Source organism: Neovison vison, chromosome 3, assembly GCF_020171115.1.
Source record: "Neovison vison isolate M4711 chromosome 3, ASM_NN_V1, whole genome shotgun sequence".
NCBI classification, from domain to species: domain Eukaryota; kingdom Metazoa; phylum Chordata; class Mammalia; order Carnivora; family Mustelidae; genus Neogale; species Neogale vison.
The window spans coordinates 197,137,869-197,154,449 of NC_058093.1; the positions used below are offsets into that span (position 1 = coordinate 197,137,869).

A 16,581-nucleotide genomic window follows, 5' to 3' on the forward strand; every position below is an offset into this window, starting at 1 on the left:
TATTTATTTTAGAGAGAGGGAGGGAGAGGGACGAGCAGACTCCTGCTGAGTGCAGAGCCTACCACAGGGCTCAATCCCAGGACCTCGAGATCTTGACCTGAGCCAAAATCAAGAATCAGACACTTAACTGACTGAGCCATCCAGGAGCCCTTCATTCATTTTAAAAACTTATTAGGAAGTGTCTGATTTCAACTTAATTGGTTAAGTATCTGATTTCAGCTTAGGTCATGATCTCGGGGTCCTGGGATTGAGCCCCACATCAGGCTTCCTGCTCACTGGGGAGTCTGCTTCTCCTTCCCCCTTTGCCCTTTCCTGGGTTCTTGCTCTTGCTTGCTTACGCTCTTTCTCTCTCTCTCTCTCTCAAATAAATAAAATTAAAAAAAAAATACCTTAAAATAATTGCTCGTATATGCGTGATTATCCCAGGAAGAACCTATAAGGAGAGATGACTTTCAGGGAGGGTGACAGGAGCTCTACAAGTCTAGGATAGGAAGTAAACCACTTTTTACTGTACAATCTTTGGAACTTCTTTTAACTTTGAGGGCGGAAAAAACTAAACCACAAGTTAAAATTTCTAATGGTATCCACTTGTAACATTATGACCTTAATTTTTTAACTACTAATTTTATTCCTCTCTTACTTTGTAGTGGTAGTTCTTGGATTGAATTTCTGAATAATGAAGATGACCTTAAGGATATCTTTTTACAGCTACGAGAAGGAAACCTTGTTTGTGCACAGTACCTTTGGCTTCGACATAGGGTATTCTGTTTTGGGTTTTGTTGTTAATGGCTTTATGGCTCCTGGGGTAGGTGATTGAATCTGTTGTCTTCATGTGAATGAAGGGTGTCAGGTGTGAGTGGGTAATGGAATGTTTGATAAAATTTTCCTGATGATATTAAACTAGAGGTGAACTTACTTTAGAAGCGTGTTTTATCTCATTCAGAGTCCAATTAGCTCCTAAACTTAGCTGAAAAGGCAACATTTTGGGGCACCTGGCTGGCTTAGTTGGTGGAGCATGTAACTTTTGATCTCAGTGTTGTGGGTTCGAGCCCCACATTGGGCTCAGAGATTACTTTAAAATCTTAAAAAAAAGAAAGGGGGGAGCCTAGGTGGCTCAGTGGGTAGGCCTCTGCCTTCAGCTCAGGTCATGATGTTAGGGTCCTGGGATCAAGCCCCATATCGGGCTCCCAGTGCAGCAGGGAGCCTGCTTCCCCCACCGCAGCCCCCGCCTACCTCTCTGTCTACTTGTGATCTCTGTCAAATAAATAATAAAATAGAAGCTTTAAAATCTTAAGAAAAAAGAAAGCAATGTGTTATTGAATGATTTATTGATGGGCTTTCTTAAGTACTGCTGGTGAAGTTATTCCTCTTACAGCTCAGACTGTGTAAAGGATTGTGCATTAGCAGCTCTGCTCTGATTCCCTCCATGCTGGCCGATATCATGAGGTCCAAAACGTGTCATCTTGGTGTGATGTCACTCATGGACACTTGGCTTGTTTGGATTTGCACTATCACCTCCTGCTAAGTTTTCCTTCCTCCTCTGGTTCCACTGCCCCCTAATTTATTAGTTGGTCCTTGCTGCCATGAGAGTTTGTGGGATTCGTGGCTGCCAATGACTCATCAGTATAGAGTAAATCACCCCTTGTGCTTGTAATTAAGACAGTAAAATATTTCCTAAAAATGACTTCCTAACAAGTCTTTCCATTTTGGGAGGCTGTCATTTTAAATCCATCCGATAGATCCTAATTTCTCACTCTGTATAATTTAGGCAAATTTTGAAAGCAGATTTGATGTGAAAATGCTTGAGAACTTGCTCAACTCAATTTCTACACCAGTGTCTTTGCAAAAGCTTTGCCCGTGGCTTAAAAATGACGTGATCCCATTCGTGAGAAGGGCTGTACCTGAAGGGCAGGTGAGTGGCCTTCAGTATTTCCACTCTGGGTCATTCAAGTCTAGCCTTTGCCTTATATCACTGCAGAGTAAAGGGCGGTAACGCCAGGTAGTTCAGTGTCTCTGTTGAAAGATTATCATGGGGGTTTTACATTATTTCCTTGATTTTCTACTGACTATTTTATTTTCAAATGATATGTCTGTTTCAGAAAATTCTTGCAAAATGGTTGGAACAAGCAGCCAGGAACCTTGAATTAACTGATAAGGTAATACCAGTATAATTAGCACTGAAAAGACATTTCAAACACTCCCAGTGGCATACAGCACCACTTTTAATGGTCTGTGTTCCTCTTTAAAGGCAAACTGGCCAGAAAATGGACTTCAACTGGCAGAGGTATTTTTTACAGCAGAAAAACCAGATCAGTTGGCATTGGTGTCCTGTTGGCATTGGATTTCCTTGGTATGATATAGAAAATGAATTTTCAGTAATAAAGCATTCAGTTTATGTTAAAGGATTTATGTACATGTACTAAGAGATACATCTACTTCTTACATTTTCTATTTGTGTGTTCTTTTACTGTGTACATCTAAAATTCACCAACCAAACAGGAAACCATATATAAACATACTCCTCAGTAGTATAATTGGAATTTTCTGCATTGGCAGCAATTTACAGTCCTTTAAAGGAATGAAATTTAATAATGCTTTAGGATTAGTTTTCAAGATCTTATTTAAACCAGCAAACCACTCCCAGTTCTGATTGCAGTTCTTAGGCATTCCAATAGCCATTATGGCTTAAGTACTAGTGAATTTTTTAAAAGATCAAATTTAAAAAAGAAATGCTTGGACTTTTTTTTTTTAATATTTTATTTATTCATTTGACAGACATAGATCACAAGTAGACAGAGAGGCAGGCAGAGAGAGAGGAAGGGAAGCAAGCTCTCCACTGAGCAGAGAGCTGGACGCGGAACTCGATCCCATGACCCTGAGATCATGACCCAAGCCAGAGGCTTAACCCACTGAGCCACCCAGGCGCCCTGCTTGGACTTTTTTGACTGAAAAAATAAGCAGTGCTAGAAAGGTTACTAAGCTCAAGAACACTGCTGTTATATTTGGTGTTAATTTGAAGTTCGTGAACTGAATTTAGTATTTGACTTCTAAATTTCTTAAATTAATTTCTTTTTCCCTTTAAGTTTCAAAAAACTAGAAAGCATTCATTATATTGAAAAGAAGGAAAGTATATTCTTGTATTTTAAGAAAGTCCATTGGAGTGCCATAAATTAGTTTATAAATTAACATATGAGATATCCTGGTATGATCTCAACTCCGAAGTATTAAGGACTTAAGTACCAGAAGGTAAACCTTATATGTGGTAATATACATTATAAAATTGCACCTATTCCTTAAATTTCTGGAGCCTAAAAATAAATAAATTTTCTTCTGCTTTCTGATGTAGCAGATTCTTTTTTTTTTTTTTAAGATTTTATTTAATCATTTGACAGACAGCAAGAGAGGGAACACAAGCAGGGGGAGTGGGAGAGGGAGAAGCAGGCTTCCTGTCAAGCAGGGAGCCCAGTGTGGGGCTCCATCCCAGGATCCTGGGATCATGACCTCAGCTGAAGGCAGACAGACGCCTAATGACTGAGCCCCCAGGAGCCCCAGATGTAGCAGATTCTTGCTAATAATTGTACTTCCTGGTTATATACTATTAAAAAGTAAACAGGAATTTTTTGGTATATGTTTCAACTAGTATATTGATATATATAATCAGTATATATTGATCATTATAATACATTTTTCCATAGAAGAGCTTTTCTTCTTGCTATAAAACACTATCCTGTCCTGGTATGCCTGGGTCACTCAGTTGGTTAAGCTTCTGTCTTCAGCTCAGGTCGTGATCCTGGAGTCCTGGGATCAAGCCCCATGTTCGGCTCCTTATTCAGCAGGAACCCTGCTTCTCCGTCTGCCTGCTGCTTCCCCTGCTTGTGCTCTCTGGCAATTAAATAAATCTTAAAAAAAAAAAAAAGTCAAAAACCACTGTCTTTTCCCTGTTAATTGTCTTTATCAATATTGAAAATTCTATTTCTTGTATATAAGTTTATCCAATGTTACAGCTTTATATCGGATCTTTATGTCTTGATCTATACAGACGGGGCATTGAGGGCCATCTAAATGATGTTTTTGTACATAAGCATAAAATTTTACTCTAACGTTCAAGGGTCCCTGGCTAACTCGGTGGAGAGTGAGACTCTTGATCTCACAGTGTAAATTCAACCCCTGCATTAAGTGTAAAGATTACTTAAAAAATAAAATCTTAGGGCAGCCTGTGTGGCTCAGTCGGTTGGATGTCCAGCTCTTGATTTGGACTCAGGGTGTGATCTCAGGGTCGCAAGCCTGAGTCCTGCGTTGGGCTCCACACTGGGTGTGTGGAGATTTACTTATTTATTTTAGAGAGCACAAGTAGGGGGAGAGGGAGAGAATCCTCAAACAGACTCCCCACTGAATGCAGAGCCCGACTAGGGCTCAATCCCCCCAGGACCCTGAGATCATGACCTGAGCTGAAATCAAGTGTCAGATGCTTAACTGACTAAGCCATCCAGGCACCCCTAACATTGAAGTTTTTCTGTTTATTTGTTTGTTTGTTTGTTGAGAAAGAAAATTGCCTTTAGGGACGCCTGGGTGGCTCAGTTGGTTAAGCAGCTGCCTTCGGCTCAGGTCATGATCCCAGCATCCTGGGATCGAGTCCCACATTGGGCTCCTTGCTCGGCAGGGAGCCTGCTTCTCCCTCTGCCTCTGCCTGCCTCTCTGTCTGCCTGTGCTCGCTCTTTCTCCCTCTCTCTCTGACAAATAAAAATAAATAAAATCTTTAAAAAAAAATTGCCTTTAGATTTCTGTTGGATTCTAATCTATAAATTTGCACTAGTTAATGTGTTAAAATTCCACAAAACCTACAGGCATTAAGTACAGATTTCCTCTTATGTACATAATCATGGTCCTTTTTTATTTTATCTGAAATAATTCTGATTTTTCTGTGTATTTCCCCTCTCACACTTATGTTTTTAGAAGGATTATCAGAACACGGAGGAAGTACGTCAGCTAAGGACTCTGGTAAATAATTTGCAGGAGTTGATCACATTGCATAGGAAATACAACTGCAAACTGGCCCTCTCTGATTTCGAGAAGGTAAAAACCTAGATTTATCGGAAGTGTTATTTTTTAATGGCAGCCACCATAACTAGAACTTGCATCTCTGCCGCCTTTCTCTTGGCATCCAGGAGACTACAACCACCATTGTGTTCCGCATGTTTGATAAAGTGTTAGCCCCAGAGCTGATTCCTTCTGTCTTAGAGAAGTTTATAAGAGTTTACATGCGGGAACATGGCTTACAAGAGGAGGAACTTCTTCTGCTCTACATAGAGGTAACTTCTTTACCTCTAGTCTTTTCCCCTTGTGTCTATGTGTGTCACTGTTTAAACATCTAATCCTATAATCCTCTGCCTTTGGCTCAGGTTGTGATCTCAGGGTCTGGGATGGAGCCCCGCATTGGGCTCTCTGCTCAGCGGGGAGTCTGCTCCCCCCGCCCCCTGCCTCTGCCTACTTGTGATCTCTGTCAAATAAATAAATAAAATCTTAAAAAAATAAAATAAACATCTAACCCTATAGGGAATGTCATGCTTTACCATCGGGATTTATGCAGCGGATTGTATTGGTTAATGTGGTATACTGATTGACTGGTAACCTTGGGCAGAATGGGATAATATTAGGACTTTCTCCAAATGCTTATTGTGAAATAAAAGGAGCTAAATCATGTGAGCATGTGTTTTCACACATTAATAAGCTGGAGTCATCTCATTTGTAGATTCTTCAAGAATATTTCCTTCTTAAGTTTCCTTGTCCATATTAAACAAAAGGCAATCAAGGCCTTGGTGATTTTGTTTTTTGATCATTGTTTCACATTCATTGCTAAGTCATTTTTGCTTTTTTTTTTTCTTTTCACGTCTATAAAAGCTGTTTTTCTTTATCTATTTGTTTTACTTTTTTTTTTTTAGTAAGAGTTTCAAATTTTAAAAATATGTGATTATCCCCTTTTAGGATTTATTGAAGAGATGTAGCTCAAAGTCCACATCACTCTTTGAAACCGCATGGGAAGCAAAAGCAATGGCAGTCATAGGATGTTTATCAGACACAGATGTAAGTAGATAGTGACCATGTAGATTTTCTTTTGAGCGTTGCATCTTTTCTGAAAACTTGTTCTCTGATCACAAAAGCAATAGCAAATTTGTTAAGAAGAATTTGTGAAATTCGGAAAAAGAATAAAAATAAATAAATAAAAACCACCCATAATTCCATTTTCTTTCATTATAGAAAATAAGAAGTAAAAATTTTCTCATTCCCATCCCCAGAAGAACTACCATGGATGATTGGGTGCATATATTTCTAGGCTTTTCTATGATTATACAAACATGGACACATTTTTAAAATCTGTTATAACACACTTTTATTATGACTTCCCACTGTTACCATTATAAACTGTGAATAAAGTCATGAAAAGTATTTTTAAACACAGAGACTAGAGACTGTTGAAAGGAATAGAGCTATATGACTTCACTTTCAGCAGAGAAAATATTTTTCTGAGTTTTTCTAAATAATGAAATTGCTTGCGATATGTGAGAATCAGAAGGAACATATACTTTTGCAGTCAGAGGAGATACTCTGAGCGTCCACACTGTACATGTAAGACCTCTGCTGCTATAGATGAGGCAGTGTCATTAATTTCCATGAAACGTGAATCCGAGGGCTCTTCTGCACGGTCAGTGTCTGTGTGTCTTCATAGCTCATATTCGACGCTGTGCTTAAGATAATGTACGCGGCGGTGGTTCCTTGGAGCGCAGCGGTGGAGCAGCTGGTGAGACAGCACCTAGAAATGGACCATCCCAAGTAAGACGGCAGTCTTCCAGATCATGGTGTTAGTGCTAGATAAGTCTCCTGTTTCCCCTTGACATTCATTTATGTTTTATGCCCTTTACTGTGTCCCTTAGTATTAAAAAAAAAAAAAAAAGACAACCCATGTTAATATCAACAAATTTCTTGGGCATCTGGGTGGCTCAGTCAGTTGTGCGTCTGACTGTTGATTTCAGCTCAGGTTGTGATCTCAGGGTCTGGGGATCGAGCCCCAGGTTGGGCTCTGAGTCAGCGCATAGTCTGCTTGTCCCTCTCCCTCTGCCCTTCCCATCCCCCCACCCCCCTGTGCTAGCTTGCTTCATTCTCTCCCTCTCTCAAAGAAATGAATAAGTAAAATCTTTTAAAAAATCATTTAAAAAATATGAGCAAATTTCCTTTCAGAGTCAAGTTATTACAGGAAAGTTACAAACTAATGGAGATGAAAAAACTTCTACGAGGCTATGGAGTAAGGGAGGTGAACCTCTTAAACAAGGAAATCATGGTGAGTACAGTAGTTGAAGGGTCTTGAACCCTGCTGTTCCATTCTGAGGGCAGCTTGGGAAAACTAATGAGGACTTCATATTCTTGAAGGCTAACAGAGCTAAGTTCTCCACTACTTTCCTTTTGTAGGATAGAGTGTGAATAGGACGTTCAGGGGTGCCTGGCTAGCTCAGTAGATGGAGTGTTCAACTCTTAATCTTGGAATCATGAGTTCAGGCCCTACATTGGGTGCAGAGATTATTTAGTTAAATAAATAAAACATTTAAAAAATAAGTCTTTTTTAAAAATTGGTTATTCACTTGTTTATTAGGATAATAAAGACAACAAGGACATTAAGAAGCTAAAGGAGTATATCAAATCATCATGCTGTACACCTTAAATATACGCAGGGTTTATTTGTCACTTACATACCCTAAAAAACCAGGGTGGGGGGAAGGTAGACAAGACTATCATAAAATTCAGAATATAAATCGTGTTTTAATTTTTCACACAGCTTGGGTTTTTTGCTGTTTGATTTTAATTTGATGAGTACTTTGCCTTTATGAACAAAGGACTTCTGGATTCTCTGAGATTTCATAATGAAGAAATGTATATATTGTCTCTGCTTCAGAGGGTGGTCAGATACATTCTCAAGCAAGATGTCCCATCTTCCTTAGAAGATGCTTTGAAGGTGGCTCAAGCGTATATGTTGCCTGACGATGAAATTTACAGTCTAAGGATTATTGACCTCATTGATAGAGAACAGGTATGAAAGTTCTGTATTGTCCTTTCTTGGGTTTCTTTGTTAAGTAAATCTGTAAAAGCTCAAATCACTCAAATTATCTGAATAGATTATCACAAAAGAAAGTTATACCAAGGGGTACCTGGATGGCTCAGTCAGTTAAGCATGGCCTTTGGCTCAGGTCATAATCCCAGGATCCTGGGATCATGCTCCGCATCTAGCTCCCTGCTCAGTGAGGAGTCTGCTTCTCCCTCTCCTACTCCCACTGCTTATGCGCTCTCTCTCTCACTCACTGTCTCTCAAATAAACAAATAAAATCTTAAATAAAAAGAAAATAAGTTATACCAGGATGAAAATATTAGATGTTAGATTGGCCATATTCTTTATATCTGTAGTTTCTTTTTTTTTTTAAGATTTTATTTATTTATTTGACAGAGACACAGTGAGAGAGAGAACACAAGCAGGGGGAGACAGAGAGGGAGAAGCAGGCTTCCCGCAGAGCAGGTTGCCCAATGCGGGCTGGATCCCAGAATCCTGGGATCATGATCTGAGCTAAAAGCAGACACCTAATGACTGAGCCACCCAGGTTCCCCCATATCTCTAGTTTCTTTAAAAGCATTTTATGACTAGCTATTGGGCTTTCATATTCTTTGGTGTTTATGAAACATAGACTCATGTTTTTTTTACTCTGTAGGACCCTTTGATTCCAGAATAGGGCATGCATTTTCTTTTTATATTTTAAATGTCTTTATTCTGATGTAATTCTATAACCATGAGCATAGTTAAGAATTATGAAATACAAAGGGGTGTATTTGAATTTAATTTTTTTTGTTTGCTGTCATCAAAACCAGAGTTATCAGCTTTTTTAAAACATTAGATCATATTCTATTTAAAATAGAAAAAAGCAAGAGGTAAGTCTAAACTGTCCTTTACAAGTACCAGCTGTTTTTTCTTCCTTTCAAACACTGTTTATAGGGTGAGGACTGTGTCCTTCTGTTGAGGTCTTTGCCTCCTGCTGAAGCTGAGAAAACTGCAGAACGGGTAATCATATGGGCACGGTTGGCATTACAAGAAGAACCAGATGATTCCAAAGAGGTGAGATTTTCACTAAATACAGATAAATCCAGTATTTATGGATAGTAATCAACAGGATAGAAAAGATAGATAAGCAGATAGGAATATCTCCTCTTCTCTCCGCTAGAACATCCTAATGTAAAATTCTTTGTATAAATTTGCTGCATAGAAAAGAGCCACATATGGCTGTTTTGGAGCAATGGCTTGAGCCCTCACTGATAATCTGGGATCTACAAACCAGAAGGATTAATTTAAGTAGATTGTACACGAAGAGTTTTCCATAAGCCTTTGCAATATAATTTCGTGTTATATAGGACATAGTCATTACTGTCAAATAATTACATCAGCCACACCCAGTTGATTAAGCATCCAGCTCTTGGTTTTGGCCAAGTCATGATCTCATGGATCATGAGATTGAGCCCCACATCAGGCTCCAAGCTCAGCAGAGAGTCTGCTTGAAGATTCTCTACCTCTGCCCCACCCCCCACTCACTCTTGCTTCTCTCTCTAGAGTAAATAAGTTTTAAAAATTCATGTCAGGGCCACCTGGGTGGCTCAGTGGGTTAAAGCCTCTGCCTTTCGCTCGGGTCATGATCTCAGGGTTCTGGGATCAAGCCCCACATCTGACTCTCTGCTCAGCGGGGAGCCTGCTTCCCTTCCCCTCTCTCTGCCTGCCTCCCTGCCTAATTGTGATCTCTGTCTGTCAAAGAAATAAATAAAATCTTTTAAAAAAAAAATGTCATGTCAGCCACAGAATGCATGGAAATCTAAGTAATCTTAGAACATTGAAACCTGGGAAGTTTCAAGAGCGCCAGTTCTCTTTAGGGAGGTGAGGATCCAAATATCTAATTTATTCAGGATATATGCCAACTATCCTGAATAATATATATATATATATGCCAACTATCCTGAATAATATATATATATATATGCCAACTATCCTGAATAAATTAGGTATTTGGATCCTCACCTCCCTATATATATATATATATTTATAATATATATATTATATTATTTATAATATATAATATAATATAATATATTATATATATTTTTTATCCTTTAGAGATAGTTATCCCTCAACCTCTCTCAGCAGTCCATCTCAGTAATTTTTTTGCCTTTAGGGAAATTAGTTTGGTTATTTTGGCATCAAATATTTATTATGCTTTTACTATACTGGAGGCCTTAGGTTAAATACTTTAAATGAACTGTCTACACAGTTGTGAGATCGTTCCTGTTCTCAGCTCCTTATAGATTAAGTGCAGAAAAAACATTTTAAGGGCACCTGGTTGGCTCAGTTGGTTGAGCATCTGCCTTTGGCTAAGGCTCAGGTCATGATCCCAGGGTCCTGGGATTGAGCCCCACATTGGGCTCCCCGCTCAGCAGGAAGTCCGCTTCTCCCTCTGCCCCTTCCTCCCTGCTTGTGCTCTCTCTCTCTTTCAAATTAATAAATTAAAAAAAAAAAAGCCTAACATTTTGAAATAAGTGACTTTTGCAAGTTTATTAGAAAGTGGCAGAACCTCAGCTCAAACTCTGATAGCAGAGTCCGTATTCTTAACCACCAGCTTGGACTGCACCCCGTAGTGAAAATGTTGGAGTACTTTGTGTGGTCCTAGCACTGTCTAAGCGTTTCATGTACACTGCATCTTTAAAGCTTTTCCTTCTTTGATTTTTCTTGTCTTTTTGTTTGTTTTAATGTTGTCGGTCTTCAAAATAATGATTATTTCTTGGACTTTCATTCTCTGAACTTAAACAACTTCAGTTCTTTTTGACTTTTCCAGAGAACTTTGCCTAATGTTTTGTTAAATAATAAAAACTATTAAAAAAGCGAAACTGGGGTGCCTCGGTGGCTCAGTGGGTTAAGCCGCTGCCTTCGGCTGAGGTCATGATCCCAAGGTCCTGGGATCAAGCCGCGCATCGGGCTCTCTGCTCAGCAGGGAGCCTGCTTCTCCCTCCCCAACCCCTGCCTGCCTCTCTGCCTACTTATGATCTCTGTCAAATAACTAAATAAAATCTTAAAAAAAAAAAAAAAAAAAAGCAAAACTGGAGTGACGGTTAAATATAGTGTAGCCAAAAGGTGATTTGTGGGATTTGTATATTCTTGGTATTTCTAAACTATATATCCAAGTGCTCATTCTGGTGTTTTTCATGTTTACCTTCTGTGTGATTCAGTTATGATCCATTTCTCAGCTGCCTGACATCCTCTAACATGGATCTCCCATTTTTTCCACATTTTTTACTGTTTTCTTCTGATTTTGTGGCGCTTATATATTTGTCTGTATGTATACTAAGTGGCAAATAAAGGAAGCAGATTTCATTTTCTATTTTTCTTTTCAGGACAAGGCCTGGAGAATGTCCGTAGCGAAGACATCCGTAGACATTCTTAAAATACTGTGTGACATCCAGAAAGGTAGATTGTACCTCTCTGCCCTCATCTCGGTTTTGTTCTGAAGCTTGCCCTTTTCAGAAAGTAGCATCAGTGACAGGCCTCGTCCTTTCCCCTGGTTTTTCTGGCTTTATTTATCTCCATTGATCCCACTCATTTTTCCTCATGAAAAGTCTTCCTTGCTTTATTTTCTTGATTGCCAGTGTTGAAACAGAAGCATCTAAAAATCAGCTTATCAACTACATGCTTCAGTAAACTGTTTAAGGCTACACTACATTTCTTCAGTGCCTTGTCCTTATTGCTCATGTTTTTTACTTATCATTTGGTCATGATCAGGCAAAAACCTATTTAAACATGAACTTAAGTAAAACATTAACAAAGAAATGCTCTTGGAGAAAAAAGCTACAATTTATTTCAGAAAAATTGTCATTTCTCTTTATTACCCATAAATTTCTCTTTTCTACCTTCAGATAGAATAATTAGATTTCTTTTTGTACTTAAATTCTCTTACCTCAGCTTCTGAAAAGACTTGAGATGAGAAAACCAGAGCCAACTAAAATTTTAGCTTTTAAAAATTCTCACAGTACGGAAATTTGGATGTCTGCTATAACTTTAAAAAATTTAATTACAGACAATCTACAGAAGAAGGATGAATGTGAAGAAATCCTGAAACTATTTAAAGTTGTTGCTAGCTTGCAGGTAAAGATGTTGGTATATTGAACATTATTACTTTACTAATTACATTACTAATGAGTGAACTTGACATAAATGATTAGTCTTAAAATTTTCTGTACTAGCCTTGAGGAATTTTAAATACAGCATAATCGTTTCCCTTTTCTCTGTCTCTGTCATTTAAAAAACAACCTTATAGAGATATAATTCATATACCCCACTATTCATCCATTTAAAGTGTGTAATTCAGGGCACCTTTGTGGCTCATTTGATTAAGGGTCTGCCTTCAGCTCAGGTCATGATCTCAGGGTCCTGGGATCGAGTCCCCATTGGGCTCCCTGCTCGGCGGGGAGCCTGCTTCTCCCTCTCCCTCTGCCCCTCCCCCCAGCTAGTGCTCTCATTCTGCTCTATCAAATAAATTTAAAAAAAAACCACTTCCATGAAACAAATAAAGTGTATAATCACTGGTTTGGGTATATTATTAAGTTTTCGTAATTGTGGTCACAATGTAAAATTTGCCATTTTAGCCATTTTTCAATATATACTTCAGTGACATTAATTATATTCACAGTGTGATATGACCTTCAACTCTATCTGCTTTTCATCACCTCTGGCAGAAACTCTGCTTTTTATTCATTTTATCCATTTTTTACCCATTAAGCACAGCTCCCCACTCCCTTTTCCTTCCAGCCCCTGGTAACCTCTGATCTGCTTTCTGTTTCTGAATTTGCCTATTCTGTATATTTCCAGTATAAGTGGAAGCACACAATATTTATCCTTTCATGTCTGGCCTCTTTCAGGCAGCTTGATGTTTTCAGGGTTCATCCCCAGTGGAGCAGGTTTCAGTGCATCATTCCTTTTTATGGCTACACGTTCCACTGTAAGGATGGACCATGTTTATTTATTCCTCTTTTGATGGACCCTTGGGTTGTTTCTCCTTTTTGGCTGTTGTGAGTAGTGCTGCAGTGAGCCTGGTGAGCGAGACACCGGAACCACTACTCAAACCCCACCTGTCTGGCCCCAGTACCCTTGCTTATTCTATTTGGCACTATCTCAGCAGCAGTAAACAGTTAAAGTGAGATTACTGAAAACAAAAAAAAATGTATATATCCTTTAAAAATCATGAAATACGTTGACTCTACACAGAAGCTGCATTCCTTTGGGAAAAGATCCACATTGAAAAAGGAAAACCGGGTGCCTGGGTGGCTTAGTTAGTTCAACGACTGCCTTCAGCTCAGGTCATGATCCTGGGGTCCTGGGATCGAGTCCCACATCAGCTTACCCCTGCTCTGCGGGGACACTGCTTCTCCTTTCTCTGCCTGCTGCTCCCCTGCTTATGCTCTCTCTCTCTCTCTTTGTCAAATAATAAATAAATAAAACCTTTAAAAAAAGGAAAGAAAAAAAGAGAAACTCCTTGGTTTAATCACTTCTATGTTTATCTTTGACTAGATTATTCATGGATGATACATAATTCAAAAGGTTTTTTAAAATGGTTAAAATGGTAAGTTTTATGTTATGTATATTTTACCACAATAAAAAATAAACTTACTAAAATTCTGTACTGCATGTTGTAAACAATAAGAAATTAATTCTTTGATCAAAAAAAAAAAAGTTTAAAAGAATAGGGCACCTGGGTGGCTCAGTGGGTTAAGCCTCTGCCTTCAGCTCAAGTCATGATCTCAGGGTCCTGGGATCGAGCCCCGCATCGCATTGGGCTCTCGTCCTAGCAGGGAGCCTGCTTCCTCCTCTCTCTGCCTACCTCTCTGCCTACTTGTGATCTCTCTCTGTCAAATAAATAAATAAAATCTTTAAAAAAAAAATATATATATATATATAGTGCAAAACAAGTCTTCCTTCTGTCTTAACACTCCCAGCTCTTCAGTTTCCCACATTAAGTGCCACCACCAGCACCAGTTTGTTGTGTATTTTTCCAGAGATAGTCTATGGTTACATAAGCAGAAAAATTTCTGTGGTTCCTAGTAAGGCAGGAGCTGCGACATAAAAGTAAGGCAGGAACTACGACATATAACAAATCTTATCTGTAGTAAATATAGGAAATACTATATTTATTTCTATGAATAAGTATTTATTTCTGTGAGTATATCTACATGAGGCATCCCCTTTGGGAAAGATCACTAATATTTTGGGGGAAACGTCAGTTTCAAAATTTTACATTTTATAAATATTGCTGCACCACAGATCAAGTTATACAACCATCAAAAATAGTATTTGTGGTGAGGGGCCTGGGTAGCTCAGTCGGTTAAGCAACTGACTCTTGATTTTGACTCAGGTCATGATCTCAGGGTCGTGGGATCGAGCCTGACTGCTTCCCTCCCTCTGCCTCCACTCCCCTGACTCATACATCCTCTCTCTCTCTTGCTCATTCAAATGTTGTGGGGGTTTGGGGGGTGTTATTGTGTGTGTGTGTGTGTGTCTGTGTGTGTTTTTTAAGAGTTTATTTATTTATTTATTTGACAGACAGAGATCACAAGTAGAGAGGCAGGCAGAGAGAGAGGAGGAAGCAGGCTCCCTCCAGGGGAGGCTCAATTCCAGGACTCTGAGATCACGACCCAAGCCGAAGGCAGAGGCTTTAACCCACTGAGCCACCCAGGCGCCCCTCTCTCACTCGTTCAAATTTTTTAACTGACCGAGCCACCCAGATTCTCTCTTAAATAAATCTTTAAAAAACAGTAATATTATTTGTGGGATCTGTGTAGTGATGAAGAGAGGGGAAATGCCATAGAGTTAACGGCAGAAGGTAATACATGAAATTACCCACATAGCCACCAAATGCTGGTGAAAAGACACTCAGGCAATACCAAATCGTCACTATTTATTAGGTTAACCATTTCTCAACTCAGGTATGTTTATGCCCAGGGGACGGTATCTGAGATATTTTTGATGCCCACAAGTAGTACAAGGAGGGTGCTGGTGGCATCCGGTGGCTAGCGGCCAGGCACCCTGCTACGATGTGCAGGCAGCCCCCACAAGAAAGAATGATCCAGCAAGACCGAGAAACCTTGCTCTAAAGTGTGGCATCAAAACAGAAGGTTGAGGGGTTATGGTTCATCAGAAGAACATGTGACTCTTGATTTTAGGGTGGTGAGTTTGAGCCCCAAGTGCGGCTTAAAGATTCCTTAAAAAAAAAAAAGAAGAAGAAGAGCTGACTTACTGTCGCTACTTCTTGGTATCCTTCCGAGGGCCTCTGGGATTTTTTAATTGGGTCAGAAAAATAAATTCTAGGTCTGGAATTAGCGGCCCACCGGGAGTTATTACAGAGAAGAGCAAAGCTGGGTTCTTCGAGCCGCCAGCATGGAATCACCCAAATCTAATACTTAATCCGTCCCTCCTGCTAGTCTGGGCTCCCCCACAACAGAGAATGATCTGACACTGAGAAATGGTGTCAATAGCGCTGACACGGAGAGAATCCTGAGTTAAGATGGCTTTTCCTATTTTCCAAACTTTTTCTAATACTATGACTTTCATAATTTGAAATATGAAGTCTCAAATCTTTAATTTACAAGGGAATAGTCTTTGAGGCAGAAATAAGGCAAGGTTTGAGCCTGGCCAGTGGTTTTTTAACAGCATGAAGTAAACAGATGTGCGCTGTCCTGCTTGCCTTGCTAGGAGAACTTCCAGGTCTTCCTGTCCTTTGGAGATTACAGCAACAGTGCCCTGGTCGCAGAGCTCCGGGAACAGTACATCAGAGCCCACGAAGTCACGCAGACCCAGCACAAATCCCAGGGCACCGCGGAGCCTACAGCCGGTGAGGGCAGGAGCCTCAGCACTGAGTCCAAGCTGCACAGACAGGCGCTGGCGCTGCAGGTGTCTGTGCAGGAGCGGGAGGCCGAGCTGACCTGGAGAGCCTTAAACCACGGGAATGTGGAAGCAGCGCTGGCCAGGTGCAGGTGAGTCCCACCGTGCTCGAGCACGCACGTGCACGAGTCCCAGTGTGCACGAGCACGCACGTGCACGAGTCCCAGTGTGCACGAGCACGCACGTGCACGAGTCCCAGTGTGCGCGAGCGCGCACGTGCACGAGTCCCAGTGTGCACGAGCACGGCTTGGCGGAAAGGAATGCTTGCTTCTGTAACTTCTGTGGTGGTGGGATCAGGTCAGTGACATTTTCATTTTCATGGTAGTCATTCTTGGTTTCTCACTCTCAGAGCCTAGTTTGGACTTCGGGGTCAGAAAGGGGTAGCCTAGGGGCGCCGGGGTGGCTCAGTCAATTAAGCATCCTGACTCTTGATTTTGTCTCAGGTCAAGACCGCAGGAATGTGAGATCGAGCCCTGCATCAGGCTCCACACTGGGTGTGGAGATTCTCTCTCTACCCCTCCACTCCCCCTCATTCTCTCTCTCCCTCTCTTAAGAAAAAAGAAAGTCATAGCATAGAAGGC

General features: G+C 40.2%; 1 protein-coding gene across 4 annotated transcripts in view; it reads left to right on the plus strand.

Annotated features, from left to right (window-relative positions):
• KNTC1 (kinetochore associated 1) overlaps positions 1–16,581 on the plus strand; it is a 78,946-nt gene that overhangs the window by 27,555 nt on the left and 34,810 nt on the right. For 3 of the 4 annotated variants that reach the window (XM_044243442.1, XM_044243441.1, XM_044243443.1), the window contains exons 21-34: positions 648–759; positions 1,769–1,912; positions 2,100–2,156; positions 2,249–2,350; positions 4,954–5,073; positions 5,166–5,309; positions 5,983–6,081; positions 6,725–6,828; positions 7,234–7,333; positions 7,943–8,077; positions 9,029–9,148; positions 11,464–11,536; positions 12,144–12,211; positions 15,812–16,092. In XM_044243442.1, coding sequence (XP_044099377.1) covers positions 648–759; positions 1,769–1,912; positions 2,100–2,156; positions 2,249–2,350; positions 4,954–5,073; positions 5,166–5,309; positions 5,983–6,081; positions 6,725–6,828; positions 7,234–7,333; positions 7,943–8,077; positions 9,029–9,148; positions 11,464–11,536; positions 12,144–12,211; positions 15,812–16,092 — 1,659 coding nt within the window. The remainder of the gene's footprint in view (positions 1–647; positions 760–1,768; positions 1,913–2,099; positions 2,157–2,248; positions 2,351–4,953; positions 5,074–5,165; positions 5,310–5,982; positions 6,082–6,724; positions 6,829–7,233; positions 7,334–7,942; positions 8,078–9,028; positions 9,149–11,463; positions 11,537–12,143; positions 12,212–15,811; positions 16,093–16,581) is intronic. The other variant, XM_044243445.1, reaches the window with a different exon arrangement.